Raw genomic sequence first — 20,840 nt, 5'->3', positions numbered from 1 at the left:
AAGAGAAAAAAACAACAACAAAACAAACAAAAAAATTACAATTTAATTAATTAATTAATGGTAACTATAATAATTGAAGTTATCAATTTTGAAAATACCACTATTTAAAAATACTATTTGTTGGAATTATTAATTTAAAATAATTATTTTTTGAATACTATACGATATTTAATTAGTATACGAATTTGAATATAATTTTAGTTACCGCATTGATTATAATTATTAGTATTAATTGAAATTATTATTAATTATAATTACCATTAATTAATAATAATTAATTAAAATGACTGTTTATATTGAAATCATATTCCATTTTTTATAGAAACTATTATTTTTATTCTTCTATTTTTGAAACATTGAAAAAATTTGATTCTTTATTTTTCATGTAAAATTTATCTCAATATATTTTTTGTTTTTCTTTATTATTGATAATCGATAGAAAATTGCTGCATAAGAAATATTTTATTATCTAATAGATATGAAATATAAAAATTTAAACAAACACACCATATCTATACATAAGGAAACTGTTCTTATTTTTAGTTTGCACTCGGATCAATAATTTGATCTTCATATTTAGTACACGGAAAAGAGTTCACTTTTATATAATATAATAATTTTGTTCATTTTTTTAATAGGTATAAAATGCGCTCTCACAAACAAAGCAATTGTTCTTTTAATTTTTCTTCTATTGAAAATCCATTGACACTTAATAATTAAAGTTTATATTGCAATTATTTTTTAAAAAAAAAGTATTTTTAGAGCAACTTGTATATTTAAATTAAGAAAAACTTTTTCTAAAATTCAGAAATTTTTTTTTTAAATTAACCTTAGGGGTCGTCCATAAATTACGTCACACATTTTTTAACTTTTTGACCCTCCCCCCTCCCCCTTAAAGTGTGACTTAATTTATGGACAACCCCTTATTAAATATTAACGTGAAAGAGAATTTTAAAGAAATATTTTTTTATCGTCTTTTCTTGCACAGAAATATTGATTGATTTTCAGAAAAAATATATACTTTTTAGCTGAAAATATACCTACTTTATAATTTTTACAGTGTCTCGTTTAGATTTTGGATATTAAATTTCAAAAAAAAAAAAAAGTTTCTAAAATAGAATTTGCATTAACAAACAAAACATTTTTGCATAATTGTGCAATTAAACCTTTTTTATTGCCCCCATAAAATGTTTTTTTACGTTAACCAATTTTTTTTTATTTCAATGAAATGTTTGTCAATTTAACAGAAAACAAAAATATTTTTAATTTTTGATATCAAATATACATAATATTATATTTTTTAAAAATATTTTTGTAAAGAAAATATGTTACTTCCTCTATAAAGGAAGAAATCAATTTTCATTTTCAAAAATTGTTTTTTAAATTGAAGTGTATAATTATTTATGAAACTCGACCTTTTTTCTATAAAATGTATCAGAATTATTAAAGTAGGTTTGAAATAATTTTTAATGAAAATTTGTTCATCCTGTATAAAGGAAATGACTTCATTTCCCAAGTAATCATTTTGATAAACGTTTTTTTTTTCAATCGTATTATCTGCTCTATTATTTATATATTAAAATGTTTAGCGAATGGGAAATTCTAAATCATAAAGAATTTTTTTTTCGAAAAATTAGTCCGGGATGCTGATAAAATAATCTCTATTTATATACAACTTAAAATCTGAAAAATCGCAATTTATAACTCTTATACGCATGTATAAATGGCTTTTACGCTTGCAATCTGGATAGTATGTACCTCGTGTCATGTAACTTGAACGTCAGTCGTTATAGTCGTATCGTAACGAGTCAGTCGTTCCTCGAACGTCGACATGCGAGGTTCATTCATAGTTTCTTTGGTTTTTTTTTTTTTTTTTTTTTAATTCAATCAAATACGTGTTCGATAAACTTGTGTTGTTATAATTCACTTTTAATTGCATAGTGCGGACAAGTTTTTTTCCCTAAAAAAAAAAACTATAAAATACTAAGAAAATTATATTAGTGCATTAAAAAAAAAAAAATGAGAAATAATTTAAAAATTTTACGATAGTGAAATATTGTGACAGTAAAAATTTTTGGTTGGTAAAAAAAAAATTTACCCTTTTTTTTAAATTAATGATATTTAAAAATCTGTTTAATATTAAATATTATGTAATGATTATAATATACAATAAGAGGCTGTTGATATTTAAAAATTTTTTACACACACATATATATAATAACTTGAAGAATTCTGCCATTGGTTGGGCAATAAAATGTTTATTTAATCTTGAGACAATATTTCTTTAAAAGTAACGTGAAATTTTATGTGTAAGTTTTGTATTATAAATGAATTACTTAATTTTAGTTAAAATTATTATTTTATAATTGTCATTTTTATTATTATTATTATTATTTTAATTATATTAATTTAATTTGTAAATGGCTTTAATTAAATTAATTTAATTATTGTTGGAAACTTTTTAAACACTCTGTATAATTTAATGTTTTGATAGCATTACCGTGATTTTATATATTTATTTTTGAAATTTTTGCTAATTTTACTTGTTAGGTATATAGATTAATAGTAACAACTTACAGTGGTTATTCCTGGCTTTTGTCAGACAAAGCATTTGAATTTTGAAGCAAATTTCTGGAGTATTTTTGGAATTTTATTGCATACAATATATATTTACCTAGTGAAAAATAAAATCTCCTATATATATATATATATATATATATATATATATATATATATATATATATATATATATATGGAATGTGTGACCAAAATATTGTCAATGCACACGTGCACAATTCTGTCGGTATTTTCTCCAAAGCTTTGAGAATGTATTATATGTAGTAACAGAGACAAAGATCCAGTGCACGTGCATATAATGGCAATCTCTATTTTTTTTATGTATACCACGTGCGAGAATTGTCTACAGTTGTAAATAATTATTGTAGAGTACATTTCGAGCCAGTTGTTTTCCATATTATATTTTTTATTATGTGTATTATAACTTTCAGATTTATATACGAATTTTTAAAACTTAGGGAAATCATTTTTTTTTTTTTTTTGTTTATAACATTTATCTCTTTCATTAATGAAAGAAGAAATTAATGTATAAAGGAATAAATTAGAAATAATAATAATAATAATAAAATAATATTAATAATATTGACAATATCAATGAACAATAATAATAATTATTAGTAATATAAATTTATTTGTTTTCTTTTTTATAGTGATATTATTCGAAAATTCAAAAAATTTAATTTAACATTACACTTTGCTGAAGTTCTCAATTCAATGATTATCTAATTATAATTTTTTTATTTAATTAATTTAATTTATAATTTAAGTTATAGTTTATTAAATAACTTTCTACACATAACTCAAAAAAAGAATATACTTTCTCTCTATATATATATATATATATATATGAAAGCAAAAAAAATATCGGAATCAATAAAAATAAATTGATTTTTCATTATTAGAATTGACTTTTAGGTATATAGATAAAAGTAAAAAAATGATGAGCCAAAAGTTTTGAACGTTCAAATGAACGAAATTTTTTTTGCAACTTCTTTAAGTACGAATTTTATTACAAAATATTGTTTTAAAAATCTAAAAAGAAGTTATTTAATTTACTGTTTTATTTTACAATGACATCATAATTTTTAATAATTTATTGATTGAAAAAAATATTTCGTTCATTTGAACGTTCAAAACTTTTGGTTCATAAAAAATGATTAAAACCTAAATTTGTTATTTTGAACAAAAAGATCAATCCTGATATATTGCTTATAATTTGTGAAAAGTCATATGGAATTTGTGAAATTTTTTTAATGGTTTCAAAACTTGTATATATTCAAGTATGTTAATTATATGTCAATGTATTAACATTTAAATTTGAAATTCGTGTTTTAAAAGCACAAGTCACAAATATATTGTACTAAAAATAAAGTAAAATGTCATCATTGATCAATATATTGTCATTGAGAAAAATTATTTTCGTATAATACATTTTCAATTTCCCTTTTGCCTTCTGTATATATTTCAATTACAGTTGTATAATTATAAAATTTATTTTTGGCAGAAGAATGTTAAAAAAAAAATTGGAATGATATAGTAAAATAATAAAAATTTGTTAAAATGTGTCAAAATACATAATAAAAATATATATCTGTAAAATAGAGATAAATATCCCATAAAATAGTCTGTTATATTATAGAAGGAGGTATAGGAAATTTATGAGAATGTTACGCAAATCTATCATTGACTAATAAAAAGGGGTCGGTATTATTTTGACACAAATTTTGTTGTGAAAATTGTTATATTGTACAAATAAAGAGTATGTTATTTAGTACAATTTGTAAAACGAAAAATTTTATTTTGTATACAAGTGAAAATTAATTTATTCTTAAAAATAAAAATATAACAATATAGTACAAAATAAAATTTTGGATTTTAATAGTTATACAAACTATTATTATCACCGGTTATTCAACATATAACAATTTTCACAAAAAAATGTGTGTCAATATAATTATACCAACCCATAAAAGTAGGGTAAATACATTTTTTGTTAGGTTTGAAAAAATAATTTGGTTGTGTGAACCAAATATTTTATTGTGACAAAGAAACCTTTGGTTGCAATCGCAAAAATTTGGTTGAGTCATTATTCAACCAATAACCTTTTGATTAACTGCGTTGTGTTACATATAGGATAAAGTTATGTAATTTATGGATGGCTCCTTAAAGAAATTCGTTATGAATATACTTCATATCTTTCGCACTTGAATGATATAACATAAAATTATCGATTATTTTATTTAATTTATTATCATGAATGTTACGTATTTTTTGTTATTTTGAAAAAATTCTAATGAATTTTCTTTTAAATTACATAATTACTGGATGAAAATACCTATAATTGTTTTATTATTATTATTATTATTTTAAATATATTAAATGATAATCCGTTACTCGAATATAAAAAGACGCGATCCTTTATTGAAATACATAATTTTTTTTATCTCATGCATTGGGAAATTTTATTTGAATTGAATAAAAAATTTCTTTGAAACGAAGATTATTTTATTTTATTTTTTTTTTTGAATCAAGGATAATTTGTTTGAAACAAATAAATTTTTTTTGCATATCAAAGAAAAATTTGTCAAAGAAATTTTTTTAAATCAAAGAAATCTTTTTTCTATTTATATTACATAAAAAGTATAACTTTTTTTAAATATTTAGATATAAAGAAAATAGTTTTATCAACTAGACTTTTGTGTCGTGAGTTAATATTTTTCTTTTTTTGTATTTAACAGTCAAGTTTCAATGTCTATATTTAGAAGTTAAAAATTGTTTTGTATTCTTATTATATGATTCAGAATCGTTTGGACTTAGGGATCAGTGATTGCAATGCGTAGGGTTATTGTTAGACTCGAACAAAGATGACCCTTTTCATGGTATATACGCATACATACATACATATATATAGTAGCAGACAGTAGCACATAACAGCAGTATTCTCCTAAATCGATGCATTTATCTTGGATCTTGTTCACCACAAATGACATGTGGATAAATGCACGCGATCAGAATTTGTTATGCAATTAGTTATTGTTCACGAAAATGTCTATTCCGTCTCGCGAGCAACATATATTATAAAAGAGAGGGAGAGAGAAAGAGAGGAAGTCTAGTCTTCGTTATTGCTTGTATATCTTGAACGAGCGGATTTCATGCCTGTTAATAATGCCAACGGAAGCTAGGTATTAACAAAGGGTCGCGCGTCATAAAAAAAGAAAAAGTTCAAATGAGGGGGAAATGATATTTTATGTTACATACATATATATATATATATATATATAAACTTTTATAAAAGTAAAAGTTACGATAAAATAACAGATATGAGAGATGAATAATATATATAGGAAACATTTTTAAATTAGTTAGAGATTAGAGATAAAAACTCCTATTAAAAAAAAAAATAATTTTATTATTTTTATTTAACAGAATTGTCATTAAACATAAATTCTATAACGAAGCTGAAGTATGCAACGTTTATGATAAATGATTTTTAAAGAAATAATTTTTAAAAATGATAAATTCTATAATTTTTTGCCTAAAAAATATTTCTCGTAGTTTTTTATTAATCGACAAATTATAAAAAAAAAACATTTTTTAGGCAAAAAATTATAGAATTTTTCATTTTAAAAAATTATTTCTTTAAAAATTTATCATAAACATTGCGTACTTTAGCTTCGTAATTCTACTTGGCTAAATTTTTAAGTGATTTTCTTTTCACCGAAATTCCATTTGTCCGAACTTTAACTTGTCCGAATTGTCGTATATTTGAAAGGAGGTACCGAAAATTATATTTGGTTTTGTTTTTTGTAAATATATAATAATATTTATTATGAATAAAAACAATAATTTTTTATTTTTAAAACTTTTTATTGTTAGCAATAAGTGATTAATAAATCCGCGTGGAAATGTATATGATTAGTTTGATTTTCTGTTCTCTCTTGATGGGGATAGGTTAAGTTGTTCATTGGCAAATGTCATACTCGTGTTAATCCGTGACAGGGCGTTGAATGAATTTATCGAAACCAGTCGCATTAAAATGAATATCTATACTTTTTATCAGCAATATAAATTGTCATTCAATGCTGCCTTTTAGGGCTCAATATTTTATTAGTACTTATCAATTCAGTGGAAAATAATTCAAGTATATGTTTGATACACTTTTTCACTACAAAAAAAAACAATGTCTTTTTAATTATTATAAATTGTTTTTTGACTTAAAAATAAAATAAAAAAATACAATTCCCTGACGAAGGTTTCGGATTAACAATCAATTTTAATAATTATTATTCTGAGACATTTCGAAATTTGTTTCTGAGCCAATATTAGTTTCTATTCGAATCTAAATTTTAATGTTACACTGAAAGAAATTTTTCGTAATTACTGCCATAATTCTTGCTGTTTCTGTCATATCGTATAACTGAATTAACATGGAATTGTTACTGCCATACAGTTTGGGTAATCCAACCAAACGAATAGTAGTGGAGACCGGGGCTGTTTGGCGCACTTGAGTTTATTCAAAAGTGTTAAGTTACATTAATTTTTCTCTTTATTCTGCTTGAAGTACTTGATGAACTGTAAGTTTGTACAAAATTTCATTAATATTCATTAATTATTGTGGAGTATAGATTAAAGTAACTGATTTTGGCACTCCAAAGTAATTTTTTAACCTCTTCATTTTTTTGTCATATCTCTTTAAAAAATTAATTTTAGAAAAGCTAAAATATTAAGTTTTGAGCTTTATACATTTGTTATTAAGAAACAAAAAAAATTTTTTGATTTATATTAACAGTTTTTATAAAAAATTAATAAATATTTCAAAAGTACATTCGGGGTTAGGTGGCGCGGTTATCTGAAAATTTCGTTAAATATTAATAAAATGAAGTTGATTATATGAAATTTACACATTAATAAGCACCAATAACAATCCTATTCAAAAAATTTAACCGAATAATGGTTTTTAAATATTCACAGCGTTATTATAAAAAAAAAATTTTTTGGTAATTTTACGATTTCATTTAAATCAAATTTCATTTAATTTAAATGAAATTTTCTAATTTTTAAATTTAAAATAATTTTATTGTAAAATTACAGTACAAGACTTATTTTGTTAAGTCTTATATTATTTAAACTTTAAATCATATAATTTAATTTTAATTTCACTCCTGCGCCACGCAACCCAGGGCCGGGGTTGCTTTGCACAGCTTCAAATAAAGTGGTATAAAAATAAAAGTATTAAATATATTTCAACTTTCTTTTTTTTAATTAAAGCTGATATGTTACAACAAGTTTTCTATACATTAACTTTTTAAAAAAAGCAAAAATGAGTAAGTTACACAACAAAGAGTAAAAAGTGCGCCAAGTAACCCCGGTCTCCCCTACTTCCAAAGAGCAAGATGTTTGAGTGAGACTTCACATGGTTATAATATAACCTAACTTATCTACCAATTTAATAGACTGTATAACCAATTCAACCAGAAATCTCAACCATAAGTTTATGGCTGAAATTTCAATAGCATTTCTTTCTGTGTAACTTAAGAAAATATTCTTTTCGAATCAATTCATCTCGATTTTATTCTAAAGCTGAATTTTAATTCCTTTCAATTCTGTTTTTTTCTTTCCAAATCAGTTCGTTTCATTCGAAAACTAAATTTTAATCCTGAAATTTCATATCGAATCAATCCTATTGGCTTGAAAACAAATTTAAACAAGGAGGGGGTCCTTTATGTTTATTTCATAAACATTATGCTTCCTCATTGTGTGAAGCAAAAAATTCGCTTCCTCGTGAAGGAAGCAATGAATTTGTCCAATTCAATTGATTGATTTAAAAAATTTCGAGTTAAAAATGTTTTAAATTAATTAAATTTTTTGAAAAATAAAGAAAATTTTAATTAATTTTGAGTGTAACATAAACTTTATATATACGAATCGATTCGTTTTAATGCAAGGAATACAATTATTTTATTCATCAACTTGAATTTTAAAAAAACACAAAATTTTTTAGCTAAAATATGAATTTTCGATTTTTCAATTTTTATTAATTCTCAAATTTTAAATCAAATCTATACTTTATATATACCAACCAATTCGTTTCAATGCAGGGAATAAAATTATTTCATATATAAACATGAATTTAAATAAACACATCATTTTTTAGCTAAAATGAGAATTTTTGATTTTTTAACTTTCTTTAATTCTTTAATTTTCAATCAAATCTATACTTTATATATATCAATCGATTCATCTTGACATAAAGAAGACGATTATATTATATATTACCTTAAATTTTTCGATTTAAAAATTTTTTCAATTAAAAAAAAATTTTTGGAAAAAAGACGATAAATTTTTTTTTTTGGGGTATTTTTAAAAATCCTCTCGTCATTTTTGAGAGATTAATGTGTTAAATAAGCCTACCAAATTTTATCCAAATCCATTAAAACCTGTTAAAGATATCGTGTTCACAAAAACGATCCACACACACATACACACACACACACACACACACATACACACACACATACATACATCCGGACAATTGATCAGGATCTCATATAACATGTTTCTATATAGAGGAAAATTTGTTTTCACCATTTTTAAAAAGTTTATAAACGAAAGGACTACATAGCTTCCTCCACGAGGAAGCAAAAGATTAAAATTTAGCTTCGGCTTGATTCGGAATGAAATTTTGGGATTTAAAATGATTACACCGAAAAAACGATATTCTAATTTTAAGAATTTTCAACTTATTTTAAGAATATGCAAGACTTAAATAGGCGCCACGAATATATTCTTAAATTAAGAATAGAATCTTCTTATATTAAGAATATTTTCTTAGAATCACTTTTTTAGAATATAATTTTAAAATAAGTATATTTTCTTCTTGTATCAAGAAATATACTTTTAGCAGTTTTAAGAATACTATAAACTTAATTTAAGAATAGTAAATACTTAATTTTAATCCAAAATATACATAATTTCAAATAAAGAAAAAATACAGCATTTTTATTATAAAAATATTACTTTTATTAAAGTTTTCAAAAAAGAACACAATTTTAATACTTAAAGACAATGTTAACCAATTGTCGAATTTGGGATCACAAAAACTTAAATTACTTAGATAAGATTAAGAAACGCAATAATATTTTATTTATAAATTTTTAAACGTGAAAAATTAAAACTAAACAACAATTATTACAATTGTAGAGAAAAATAGTTTTAAAGTTTACTATGATTGTCAAAAAAAAGACACTCCGACGCGCACGACGACTCGTTAGTCAATGGCGACGCGAACAAGCTAGCAGCCTGTCAATTCTAGCGCATATTCTTGTTTTAAGAAGAAGAAGATTTAGTACATAGAAAATATTCTTAAAGTTAGAATCTGCTTAAGAATATTTATGTAAGAATATAACATTCTTAAAACTAGAATATTTTTTTAAGAAAATAATAATCTTAAAACTAGAATACCGTTTTTTCGGTGTATAATTATTTGATTCCCCCCCCCCCTAAAAATAATATTTTTTATCATATATAAAAAATATTTTGAGCTTAAAATTTTCATAATTTTTAATTGACGTGCAAGTTTGAAAATTCTAAAAATAGTATATATATACGAAATTCTTTTGAGGGATTTATTATTTCCGTGTGTTAAGAAACTTGTAGTTTTTTTTCTTCTTGTTTTTTGTATATAAGCTAGCAAGAAAAACTGAGAAGAGTACTTAAAGGTGACGAGACACGTGATATGGGGTATATAAATGTGAAGGGTCGTATGCCTGTTGGCTTTCTAGTTTTAGTTGAGTTTGAACCTGGAAAATGAATTTTACAAAGGGTTATATATATTTTAGAGGGAAATATTGAGCTGGTGCGCTTCTTCACTATAAAAGCCATGTCTCAAAAGACAACAATGAGTGTTTGTCTCTCAGATTAATGACGATCTTCTTCATAATATATGAACCCAACCCACATTATATTAGAATGACCTCATCTACTCTTTACATAGATTCTATTCTTCTTTATATATTGAACATATATATGCGATCACTTTTTTGCATTGTTTCAATATAATAATCAATGGATGTCAAGGGCTGGCCTTTGAATATTGATCAGTGACCTTTCAGGTCGATGTATTTTTTTTTTTTTTTTTGCTCATAGTAAATACTGACAAGTCTATACGTTAAAGTGACCCTATATCCTTGTAGAATATCGCGAGTTGGCTTTTGCTTTCGTGTTCACTGAACATCAAGTTGAAAAACTATTATGTATCGTAGTATAAAGAGTGGGTTGCTTCCACGCTTTGATGACCACAACGTCTACTGTGGAAACGATGAGTGTTAACGAGGAAACGTCAAATTGCGCTTTACCGCAATAAGTGAACGCGAATTGAATATGTAGATGAACAATTGAACAAAGTCTAAATTAAAGTGTACAAACAAAAAAGACGAATTTTTTTTTTTTTTTATCATTGGGTTAAACTGACAACAATAATAAATTTATTATTCCAAGTTTTCTCAGAGTTCATAGTGGTCAGTGTTTAAGTTTTTTTTTTTTATTGAATTGAAATTTATTTTAGGATTCACTTTTTATGGTTCTTGAAAATTTATTTCATTGATTATGTGCTTGAAATTCTAAACGTTCAAATGAACGAAATCATTTTTTTGGTCTATAAATAATTATTTAAAAATTACTATAGCAATAAATTCTGGAAAATATTTGAGTTGAACATCTCCCCCGGATTTACACCCAGAGAAATGTTTTATTTGAAACCAAATATAATATATATTTGAGTCAAATAAAGGTATATTTGTCTCACAGCCTACTAGTCTATTTATTTGACGTAAATAAAATTTTTTTATTAAAATCAAATAAAAATTTATTTCAATCACTGTAAAACGAAAGGTATTAATTTAATATCGACTTCAGGCATTAAATTGTCAATTTGGTTCTATTTTGATATACCTAAAATCGGTACTGTTTTAGTACTTTTTTTTACAGTGATCATTTCTTTGGGTGTACCCTATTATTTTGAATTTATTATACTCTTCATAATTATTATAATAATTAAAATTTATAAAAATAGCGAATCATAATTTTTAAATATTAACAGCTTCCTTTAAAAAAAAAAATGAATTTGATGTAAAAAAATTTATTATATTTCGTTCTATTCAGTGATTTGGGAAACAAATTTTAATTAATTATAATTTTTTAAAACAGCGGGTAATTGCAGATTTTTTTGCGCAAGAACAATTCCAAGGGGGAAAAAGAAAGAGATATTATGGATTGTAAAACTGGATTAACCACTATTAAACAATTACATATCATTTTTGGTTGTAATGGGAAAATTGTATAACAAATAATGGAAACATAAATCAACATTTGAGGAGGAGTGAAACTTTTGTGTGAATTATAATTTTTTCTGTGGCGTAATAAACGGGGTGTACAGAGGCATCTTGATTGTGGATGCTGTGGCCTGTGTTGGGGGATGATGGGCTGAGGCCCTCGTCACCTCCGGGGGTGACAAATGCAAAGGTGGCCAATAGATTGACCCCCCTTCTTTTTTGCGCCCCATGTAAACCGACATTAAGAAAAAATCAAAGTTCAACTCAGTGGTATGTGCAACAGGTAATGATCACAATTTTTTCTTCTATAGTCACAGTTTTTTATTTATTTTTTTTTTTTTTGTGGTTTTCTATTATTTTGAGAGTGTCTGAAAATTGTGTTTTTTCATTTTATTCTATTGCAAAAATAGAATTTGGTTAATGGTATAAAAAGAAACAAAAATTTTAGATTTGTGGGCATGCTTTGCAGTGATGAGTTTTTAAAAAATTAATTTTTGATATATTTAATACTCAACGAGAAAAGGGACCTTATGGTAATGAAATTTTAGGTTATGTTTAGTGATAGTTTTACTTATAAACAAGTTTCTAATTAATTATGTAAAATTAAAAATAGTTTTTATTAAATTTTTCGAATGTAATGAAGATTTAAACAAAAAATAATTTTTTGTATTATACATTTTGTATTTATATTTTCAATTCAAAAATCACAAATATAACATAAATTTTTTTTCACCATCCCTTTTCTTGTGTTTGGCGGTCAAGTGCATGGAATATTAATACACTAAAAAAAATGTATTTGATTCAAATACTCGATTACTTGACTATTATCATATAAATATTTATTTGTATCAAATAATTATTATTTGAGTCAATTATATGGTATTTGTTTTAAATACAGAAATTATTGGTTCAAATACAATTTATTTAATTCAAATAAAAATTATTTGGTTCAAATAAATATTTATTTGATAATACTCAAGTAATCGAGTATTTGAATCAAATAAATTTTTTTTTCAGTGTAATAATTATTTTAAAATAACGGCCAATTATATATTTTCATTTTTAGAATACCTAGATTATATTTGGTGTTCTTATTAAAAACAGAAGGACTAATCTTTAAAAAAAAAAATTTCCTTTCATTTTTATTATTAAAAGTATGCTTTTTTATATATAAAAAAAGCCGATGAAGTTCAAAACGTTTATGATCAACGATTTACAAGAAAAAGTATTATTATTATTATTATTTTTTTGTTTAAAAAATTGTTTGCAACGTTTCTTGATCAAAATAATTCTCTAAATTTGAATTAGTATAAGAATTCGGTTACTAATTTAAAAAAAAAGCAAATTTCTACTAATTTTTAGTTTATTTTTCACTAAAACTTTAGTAAAAAAAAATTACTAAATCAAATATTATAATATTTTATTAAAAATTAGTGAAAATTTCTACTAATTAGTAAACGAATTCTCACTAATAAATTCAAAAGAGATTATTTTTTAAAGAACAAAATTTTGTAGTCTTTTTTCTTCTAATAATTTTGAGAAAAAAATAAATAGTAAAACTAAAAAGACAAGAAATATTTTAAATAATGATAACATTTTAAATAATGTAGGGTCAGTTGGGGTAAATGGGGACAAGAGGTTTTGTAGCTTAATTTACAGTTTTAAAATTAAGATCAACGTCAATATTTTAACCTCAGATCAGCTGCAAGAGGTTTTGAGTATTGCCAAGCTTTTATCTTGACAATTTGCAGCAATATAAAAAAAGTTATCGCTCAATGCATAAAAACTTGAAAATCAAAGTCAAACTGTTTCAGTATTTTGTCTCGCATTTGAAAAAAAAACAGACTTAAAAATCATACCAAATTTTTTTCTTATTCCTTATGACTCCCATAGCAGAAATTCACTTGAATTTTTGATTTTTGTTAATTTGGTTAATAATGACAAGCTGTCCCCATTTACCCTGAGTTTTCAAATTTTTGGGGTAAATGGGGACAGCTTGTCATTATTAACCAAATTAACAAAAATTCAAGTGAGTTTCTGTTATGGGAGTCATAAGGAATAAGAAAAAAATTTGGTATGATTTTTAAGTCTGTTTTTTTTGAAATGCGAGACAAAATACTGAAATAAAAAAAAAATAAAAAAATTTCAATTGGTTCAACTATTATATATCTACTACAATTTTTTTTTTCAAGTTTTTGCATCCCTTAATACAGTAATATACTTAAGGAAACTTCTTTCTTAAAACTTTCTTAGAAACTATGCTGTCCCCATTTACCCCGAATTTTATGAAATTTTCTAAATTTTGGGGTAAATGGGGACAGTCAGTTTCATGCGTTTAAAGATTATCTAAATTTTTTTCTGCTGCATAAAATCAATCCTGGGAACGTAAATAACAACTTAAAAAAATATAAACCCACAAATATTACCTTTTAAAGGAAGAAACTTACGTAATTTGTGAAATATAGCGATTTTATCCCCATTTACCCCAACTGACCCTATCTAGTTAATTTAATTTTAATCAATGACAAATTAATGATTTTTTTCTATATAGTGGTTTCAATTTGTACTTAGTTCCAAAGAACGGTATAATTTGAATTATCAATAACCTCGCAAAGTTTAACGTAAATTTTTTTTTCTTTTATTGGAAAACCTTCAGTTATAATACTTTCCAAAGAATAAGTGTAGATTGCTATTAAAATGAAGTAATTTTTACCGTGAAACCTTGTAAATAACAATTGGATTCATTTCTCGAAACTTCGCATAAATTTGAGAAGATTACTTGGCAGAGATTAATATTTGTGCGTAATCCGTAATTTTATACACGTACCTTTTATACATATATATACATATACAATTAATGAGTGTACATTATAACTTAAAAATGATTTTTTTATTTTTAACACATTTTTACTATATATATATATATATATATATATATATACATGTTTTTAATAATATTGGTAACAGGTTCAGTCAGTTGCGTTGTTGATGATGATAGCTGTATATATGTATATCAAATGAATTTGTAACGTAAGGCAAGAAGACTTTATGAATGAATGTTATTTTACATGCAATAGAATCGTCTGACTAGTGCATATTTTATAATATGTGACTCATATTGCTATACTGAATTTTTCAAGGAAAAACGTCAGTCATCATATACAAGAAAAATGAATACTAAGCTGTTTTGTTATATTTACAATTTTCATATAAAAAAATTCTTATCATTTTACTAGAAGATAAGCAATAGAAATGTGAAATTTTATTTTTCAAATTTATCCCTTTTTTTTTATCGTTTATTGATTATTTTGTTACAAATTTCTTACAATTCTTTTTTAATTATAATTTCTATTTTTATATATAGTAGCAAAAAAAACTGTTTTTACTTTATTCCTATAAAGGGCATTTTTTGGAATCACTATATTGAAAAAAATTGTATTTTTTTTTTCGTAATTTTATGTAAATTACTTGAGTTATTAATTTTTGAAAATAATGAATGTTTACATGAAGAGTGTAGGAAAAAAATTTATTTGATCCAAATAATTGATTATACTTAGATATTTGTATTTTATAATTTATTATTTGAATTAAATGAATTGTATTTTTATCAATAATTTTTTTATTTGAAACAAAAATAATTTAATTAATTCAAATAATAATTATATTTAATTACAAATGAATATTTATTTGATAATATAGTCAAGTAACCGCGATTATTTGAATAAAATAATTTTTTTTCATTGTACTTTTGATACGTGTTTTTCTTCATTATAATGAAAAAATGAAAAATAATATATGCTACATGAAATTTGTTGAAATTTTCTCATATTTTTCAAATATACAATAAAAAATAATATTCCTACAATGGAAGTAACCTATAAAGAATTAAAATTAAATAAAAATGTTGCTTTTTCTCATAAAGAGAGACACCATCGATTTTCAATTTTTTTTTTTTGTTCAACGCAATAATCTCTGGTAAATAAGGAATTTTTTTCTCGTTTATCAGAAATAAGTGTTCACAATTTTTTCGCTTCAACTAACAAAAAAAAAATATTTTTTATTAAAAAAAATTATTATGTACTATTTATTTTCAATTCCAAAAAAAATTGTTATTGCTGACTTTTTTTTCTGTATTTTTTTAAAATAAGTTTTTCTTTTTTTTTTTTTTTTGTTAACACTTTTTTTTTTACCAGTGAAAAATAATCTTTTAGTGATGATTCTTAGACTCGATAACTTTGTGAACTTGGATGACATTCCGGTTACAGTAATTCAATATAGAATTCAATGAATGAGATCATTTCTCAAAGTTCATATATACAGTAAAAGATAGAGTTTCTTTTTCTATATAGTGTTTTTGCTGGAAGAAAGAAAGAAAGAGATATGAAAAAAAAGACATCTGATTAGTTGTTTTTTTACCCACGGTATGTTTTTCTATAACTGTGCGTGCGTAAAAGGGCGGAGGAGAAGACTTTGTAATTATGCATTACTTTGGCCGGAAACTGAGGTCTATCTGCTTCTAATGGGATTCTTGTAAGACAGGCCTTTTGTTCGTAAAAGAATAAAAGACACTAATTTATCCTTGAAAAGTATATAATATTACACCTTACTCAAAATATTGTAACATTTTTTTTTTTTTTTAATTTCACTGAAAAAATGTTTGAAAAGCAATAAAATTTTACAAATTCAATAATAATGATAATATATTTATAAATTATTTTAAAATTTGAAGAATTAAATATAATTAAATTTTTGCTACTTTTTTTTTGTTTTTTAAATTTCACCGAATTCTGTAAAAAAAAATATTTATTTGAATGAAAATTTGATTATTATTATTACTGAATATTTATTTCTATTTTTCTCAATTAATTTCTCAAAATTTCTTTCATTTGAAAGAACATAAAGTGTCGATAAACAGAACAATGTCATTTTAAGTTGACATTTTTAGTTCATTGTACATAAGAATTAACAAGACACTTCTATTTGAAAGAGAGTTCTTTAAGTGTACATATATATATATATATATATATATATATATATATATATATGTACTTCCATTCTTTCATCTCCGAAAATGTTCTCTTTTGTTCCTTCGGTCTTTGAACTTGTCATGTAATGATTTATATTTATTCTATACATAGTATATAGAATGCATTTAATTAATATGAAAAAATCTTGTTATTATTATCTAATTGTGTAATTATTGTTATATACATTCATGAGAGTGTCTACAAACCGTAAAATAACCGGAAATTTGAAATTAATCATCAATTTATCGCCAAATCGAAAATTGTATGCATTAAAGAAATATCAAAATTGATACCTTAATTAAAAATTATAATTTAAATTAGTTAAAAAAAAATTTTCTCATATTTTTCATTGTTTTTAAATGTAAATTTTATTATTTTATATATAAATAGTAAATATTAGTGAGACAATAATTTAGAGATATGTATAGATAACTATGTATGTATATCGATCTTATATAGTTCCATAATCTGATACATTAAATCTTTTTTTAGTCTCTCACGTGAAAGTGTAATAAACTTGTTCACTGGACATTGAACTATCATCGCATGCGATATCACATATTCTTTATATACCTGTGAACATCAAATCAAAAACTCATTTTCAAGATTAAAATGAAAATAAAAAAGCTTTTTTGGAAATTAAAATTAAAAAAAAAAACGTAACTCTAATTAAATAATTAAAATTTCATTATTTTCCATTTGTTTAGAAAACAATATAAATTATTTGCAACTGTACTTATCTTTAAAACTAAGAGTTGAATGCATTTAAATAAAAAATTATTTTTATAGTTTAAACTTAATTATCTTTTATCATATATAAATATACATTCAATAGTTTCACATTTTTTTATTGAAATTAGTTATTGATATTATTAATATTTTACTAATAATTAATTTTTTTTTTTACTAATTTTTTTGTACTAAATAAGAAGTCACTCAAGATTTTACTAAAAATTAGTCATTTTTAACTAATTTAGATTTAGAGAGTAAATTCAGTTGACATTTTGGAGCGCATGATTATGTTCTAAAAATCATTAGTCAGAATTGGCATTTTATCGAATTTCATTTGTCATAATTAGTTTTGAGCCGAATTTTTATTTGTTCGGAATTAGTATTTTGCATAATTTTCATTAAACCGATTTTCTATATTACAGAATTTTTATATAACCGAAAATTTACTTTACAAAATTTTTATATAACCGAAAATTTACTTCAAAGAATTTTTATTTGTTCGAATTTTCATTTAAAATAATAGGCATTTTAAAGAATTTTTATTGGGTAGAATTTAATTGCATTGAATTTTCATTTGTTCGAATTATTATTTGCTATAATTTCCATATAACCGATTTTTCATACTACATAATTTTTACTTAACCTAAAAATCATTTAACAGAATTTTTACTTAACCTAAAAATCATTTAACAGAATTTTTAATTGATAGAATTTTCAATTGGCCCAAAATTGTAAATGGCCAAACAAACAATCGACAGAAAGGTTTCAGCGCGATTTTTAAAATCATCCAATCAAAAATTATCCATAAAATTGTAGTATGAGTAGTTGTAGTATGAAAAATCGGTTAGGTATATGGAAATTATATCAAATAATAATTCGAACAAATGAAAATTCATCTGAAAGAATAAAATGAAAATTCTATGCAATGAAATTCTCCCCAATAAAAATTCTTTAAAATGCCTATTATTTTAAATGAAAATTCGAAGAAATAAAAATTCTGTGAAATGAATTTTCGGTTATATAAAAATTCTGTAATATAGAAAATCGGTTTGATGAAAATTATGCAAAATACTAATTCGAACAAATAAAAATTTGACTCAAAACTAATTATGACAAATGAAATTCGATAAAATGCAAATTCTGACTAATGATTTTTAGAACATAATGTTTCAAATCATTTTGAAAAAATTTTTTCTCTAAATTTGAATTACAGTGAGAATTCTTTCATCAATTTAAGTTTGCAGTAATTTTCACTAATTTTTAGTAAAATATTACAATTTAATTTAATAATATTTGTTTGACTAAAATTATAGTGAAATAATGACTGAGAATTAGTTTACATTTTAATTTTTAACTAATACGTTTAGTAAAATATTACTATTTGATTTAGTAATATTTTTTTTTACTACTAAAGTTGTAGTGTAAAATGATTAAAAATTAGTAGAAATTTTTACGAATTTAAATTAGCGAATGAATTCTCGTTAAATTTAGATATTTCATATTTTTTAAACTATATATAATTGTTTCTCTTGCAAATATTGGGACATTTTTTTGTGTTTTTGACGAATTCTATTAATATAAAAATATAAGTTTGGTTTTAAAAAATATTTTTCTATTTATATTGTTTACTTATGAATATATATCTTTCAAGACCACATTAATATTCCAGATTAAAAGAGTACTTTTCGTTTCTTTTAAATTGCTTATATCGTAAATGCGTATTACCTATAGTGAATCTGTTTTGTGGGAAAAAAAAACAGTTTGAATAGACAATTTTGAAATTATGAGCTCATAAAACTGCGTGAATGTTGTAAATCGTTTTGCTATGATTGTTAACCCTGAGAAATCAACAGGTCGATGCCACGTTGATTGTTTATGTATATATATATATATATAAGTCTTCGATAAAAAAAAAAACTTAGTCACGGTTAAACCTTTTTGCTCGCAGATCATATTATTGTTTCTAGAGTTTAATTTTATAAATTGTGTGTATTTATTTAACAGATTTTTTTTTACACTTAACTGAACTTTCAATAAGAGATTTTTCAGTTTACTAAAAAGTTTAACAAAATTTTTTCAATTTATTAAACAACATTTTCGTAAAAATAAATAAATTAAATAAACAAATAAAATTTAATTAGCTACATATGCTATAACGAATATTTGCTATACCTGCTAAAAATTTAGCTGTGACGTGTAAAAAAACAAACAGAAAATCGAGAATTGAAATCCCACAACAAACCTAAATTAATTTTTTTTTTGTGTGTGAAAATTATTTTTTATTTTAAATTTAAAAACCCTTTTTCCGTTTTTGACGAAAGATTTTCGTTGAAAATTAATAATTTATTATTTTTATTTGATTTAAATTTAATTATATTCACTGGATTATTTACGATTAACTTAATTTTGTAAATTGTAGGTCTTTGATCATAAAAAAAAAAAATGATTGTGGATATTTTATACATTTTTAGTACACTTTTTTTTTTAAACACCTTTGATGGATTTGTTGTTGTCAGTGATCTATTGTATTCTTCAATAATTCAGGGTCGTAGAAACTCGTAAGGCTTGGGGTTCGTCATGCCTCGACTCTTTTTTCCTTAAACGTTTAATTACCGGATGAGTCGTGTTTTGACCGTTCTCGCATACAGTACTCAAGCAGTTTTTTGTGAGGTTACACCTCACGCTGAGAAGTTTAACATATAATTAGGAGTTCAATTGATTGGATTATATATACTTTGGACTGATAATAAATTTTGATAATTACTAAAGCTTTATATTGGTCTTGACTCAACACATCTCTGGAATTTATACTTTTCGTCATATTAAGGAAATTAAACCGGCAGTCATTCCAAATCACAAATCTCAATTTCACGGAACAGGAATAAATGGCAATATAGAACGTGACTTGGATACATGTGCCTTATGGAATTTATGGTTGTTTACCAGTAGTTAATTGAATTTCAACCTACACCTTTTCGCAAAATTTGGAAATTTGGAAAATTTTAAATATAAGGTCACATTTATATATCAAGTTTGTCTGGATCTCCAGGTACTGCCGTCCTTCATTTTATACTTTACCTTGTTTACCTAACTACACACAATACCCTTCTTCCCTGTGGGTTGTATTTACGCTCGATTTTTGGATGTTTGTAAATAAAATAAATTTAACACCTGT

At 23.6% G+C, this 20,840-nt stretch overlaps 1 protein-coding gene across 3 annotated transcripts in view; it reads left to right on the top strand.

Moving 5' to 3' along the window:
- The window catches only part of LOC127291385 (ral guanine nucleotide dissociation stimulator), a 57,905-nt gene that overhangs the window by 16,078 nt on the left and 20,987 nt on the right, over nt 1–20,840 (top strand). The window contains exons 1-2 of one of the 3 annotated variants that reach the window (XM_051320481.1): nt 1,800–2,077; nt 11,782–12,189. The exons of 1 other annotated variant lie outside the window; for it this stretch is intronic. In XM_051320481.1, coding sequence (XP_051176438.1) covers nt 12,028–12,189 — 162 coding nt within the window. In that variant the 5' untranslated portion in view covers nt 1,800–2,077; nt 11,782–12,027. Of the gene's footprint in view, nt 1–1,799; nt 2,078–11,781; nt 12,190–20,840 lie in introns of those variants that run through there. One more of the 3 variants, XM_051320482.1, reaches the window with a different exon arrangement.

This window comes from Leptopilina boulardi, unplaced genomic scaffold, assembly GCF_019393585.1.
Source record: "Leptopilina boulardi isolate dan_hultmark-lab unplaced genomic scaffold, ZJU_Lbou_2.1 LbouV2_137, whole genome shotgun sequence".
Lineage (NCBI taxonomy): Eukaryota > Metazoa > Arthropoda > Insecta > Hymenoptera > Figitidae > Leptopilina > Leptopilina boulardi.
Note: the sequence above shows the minus strand (reverse complement) of the source record. Positions and strands in the feature narration are given on the sequence as shown.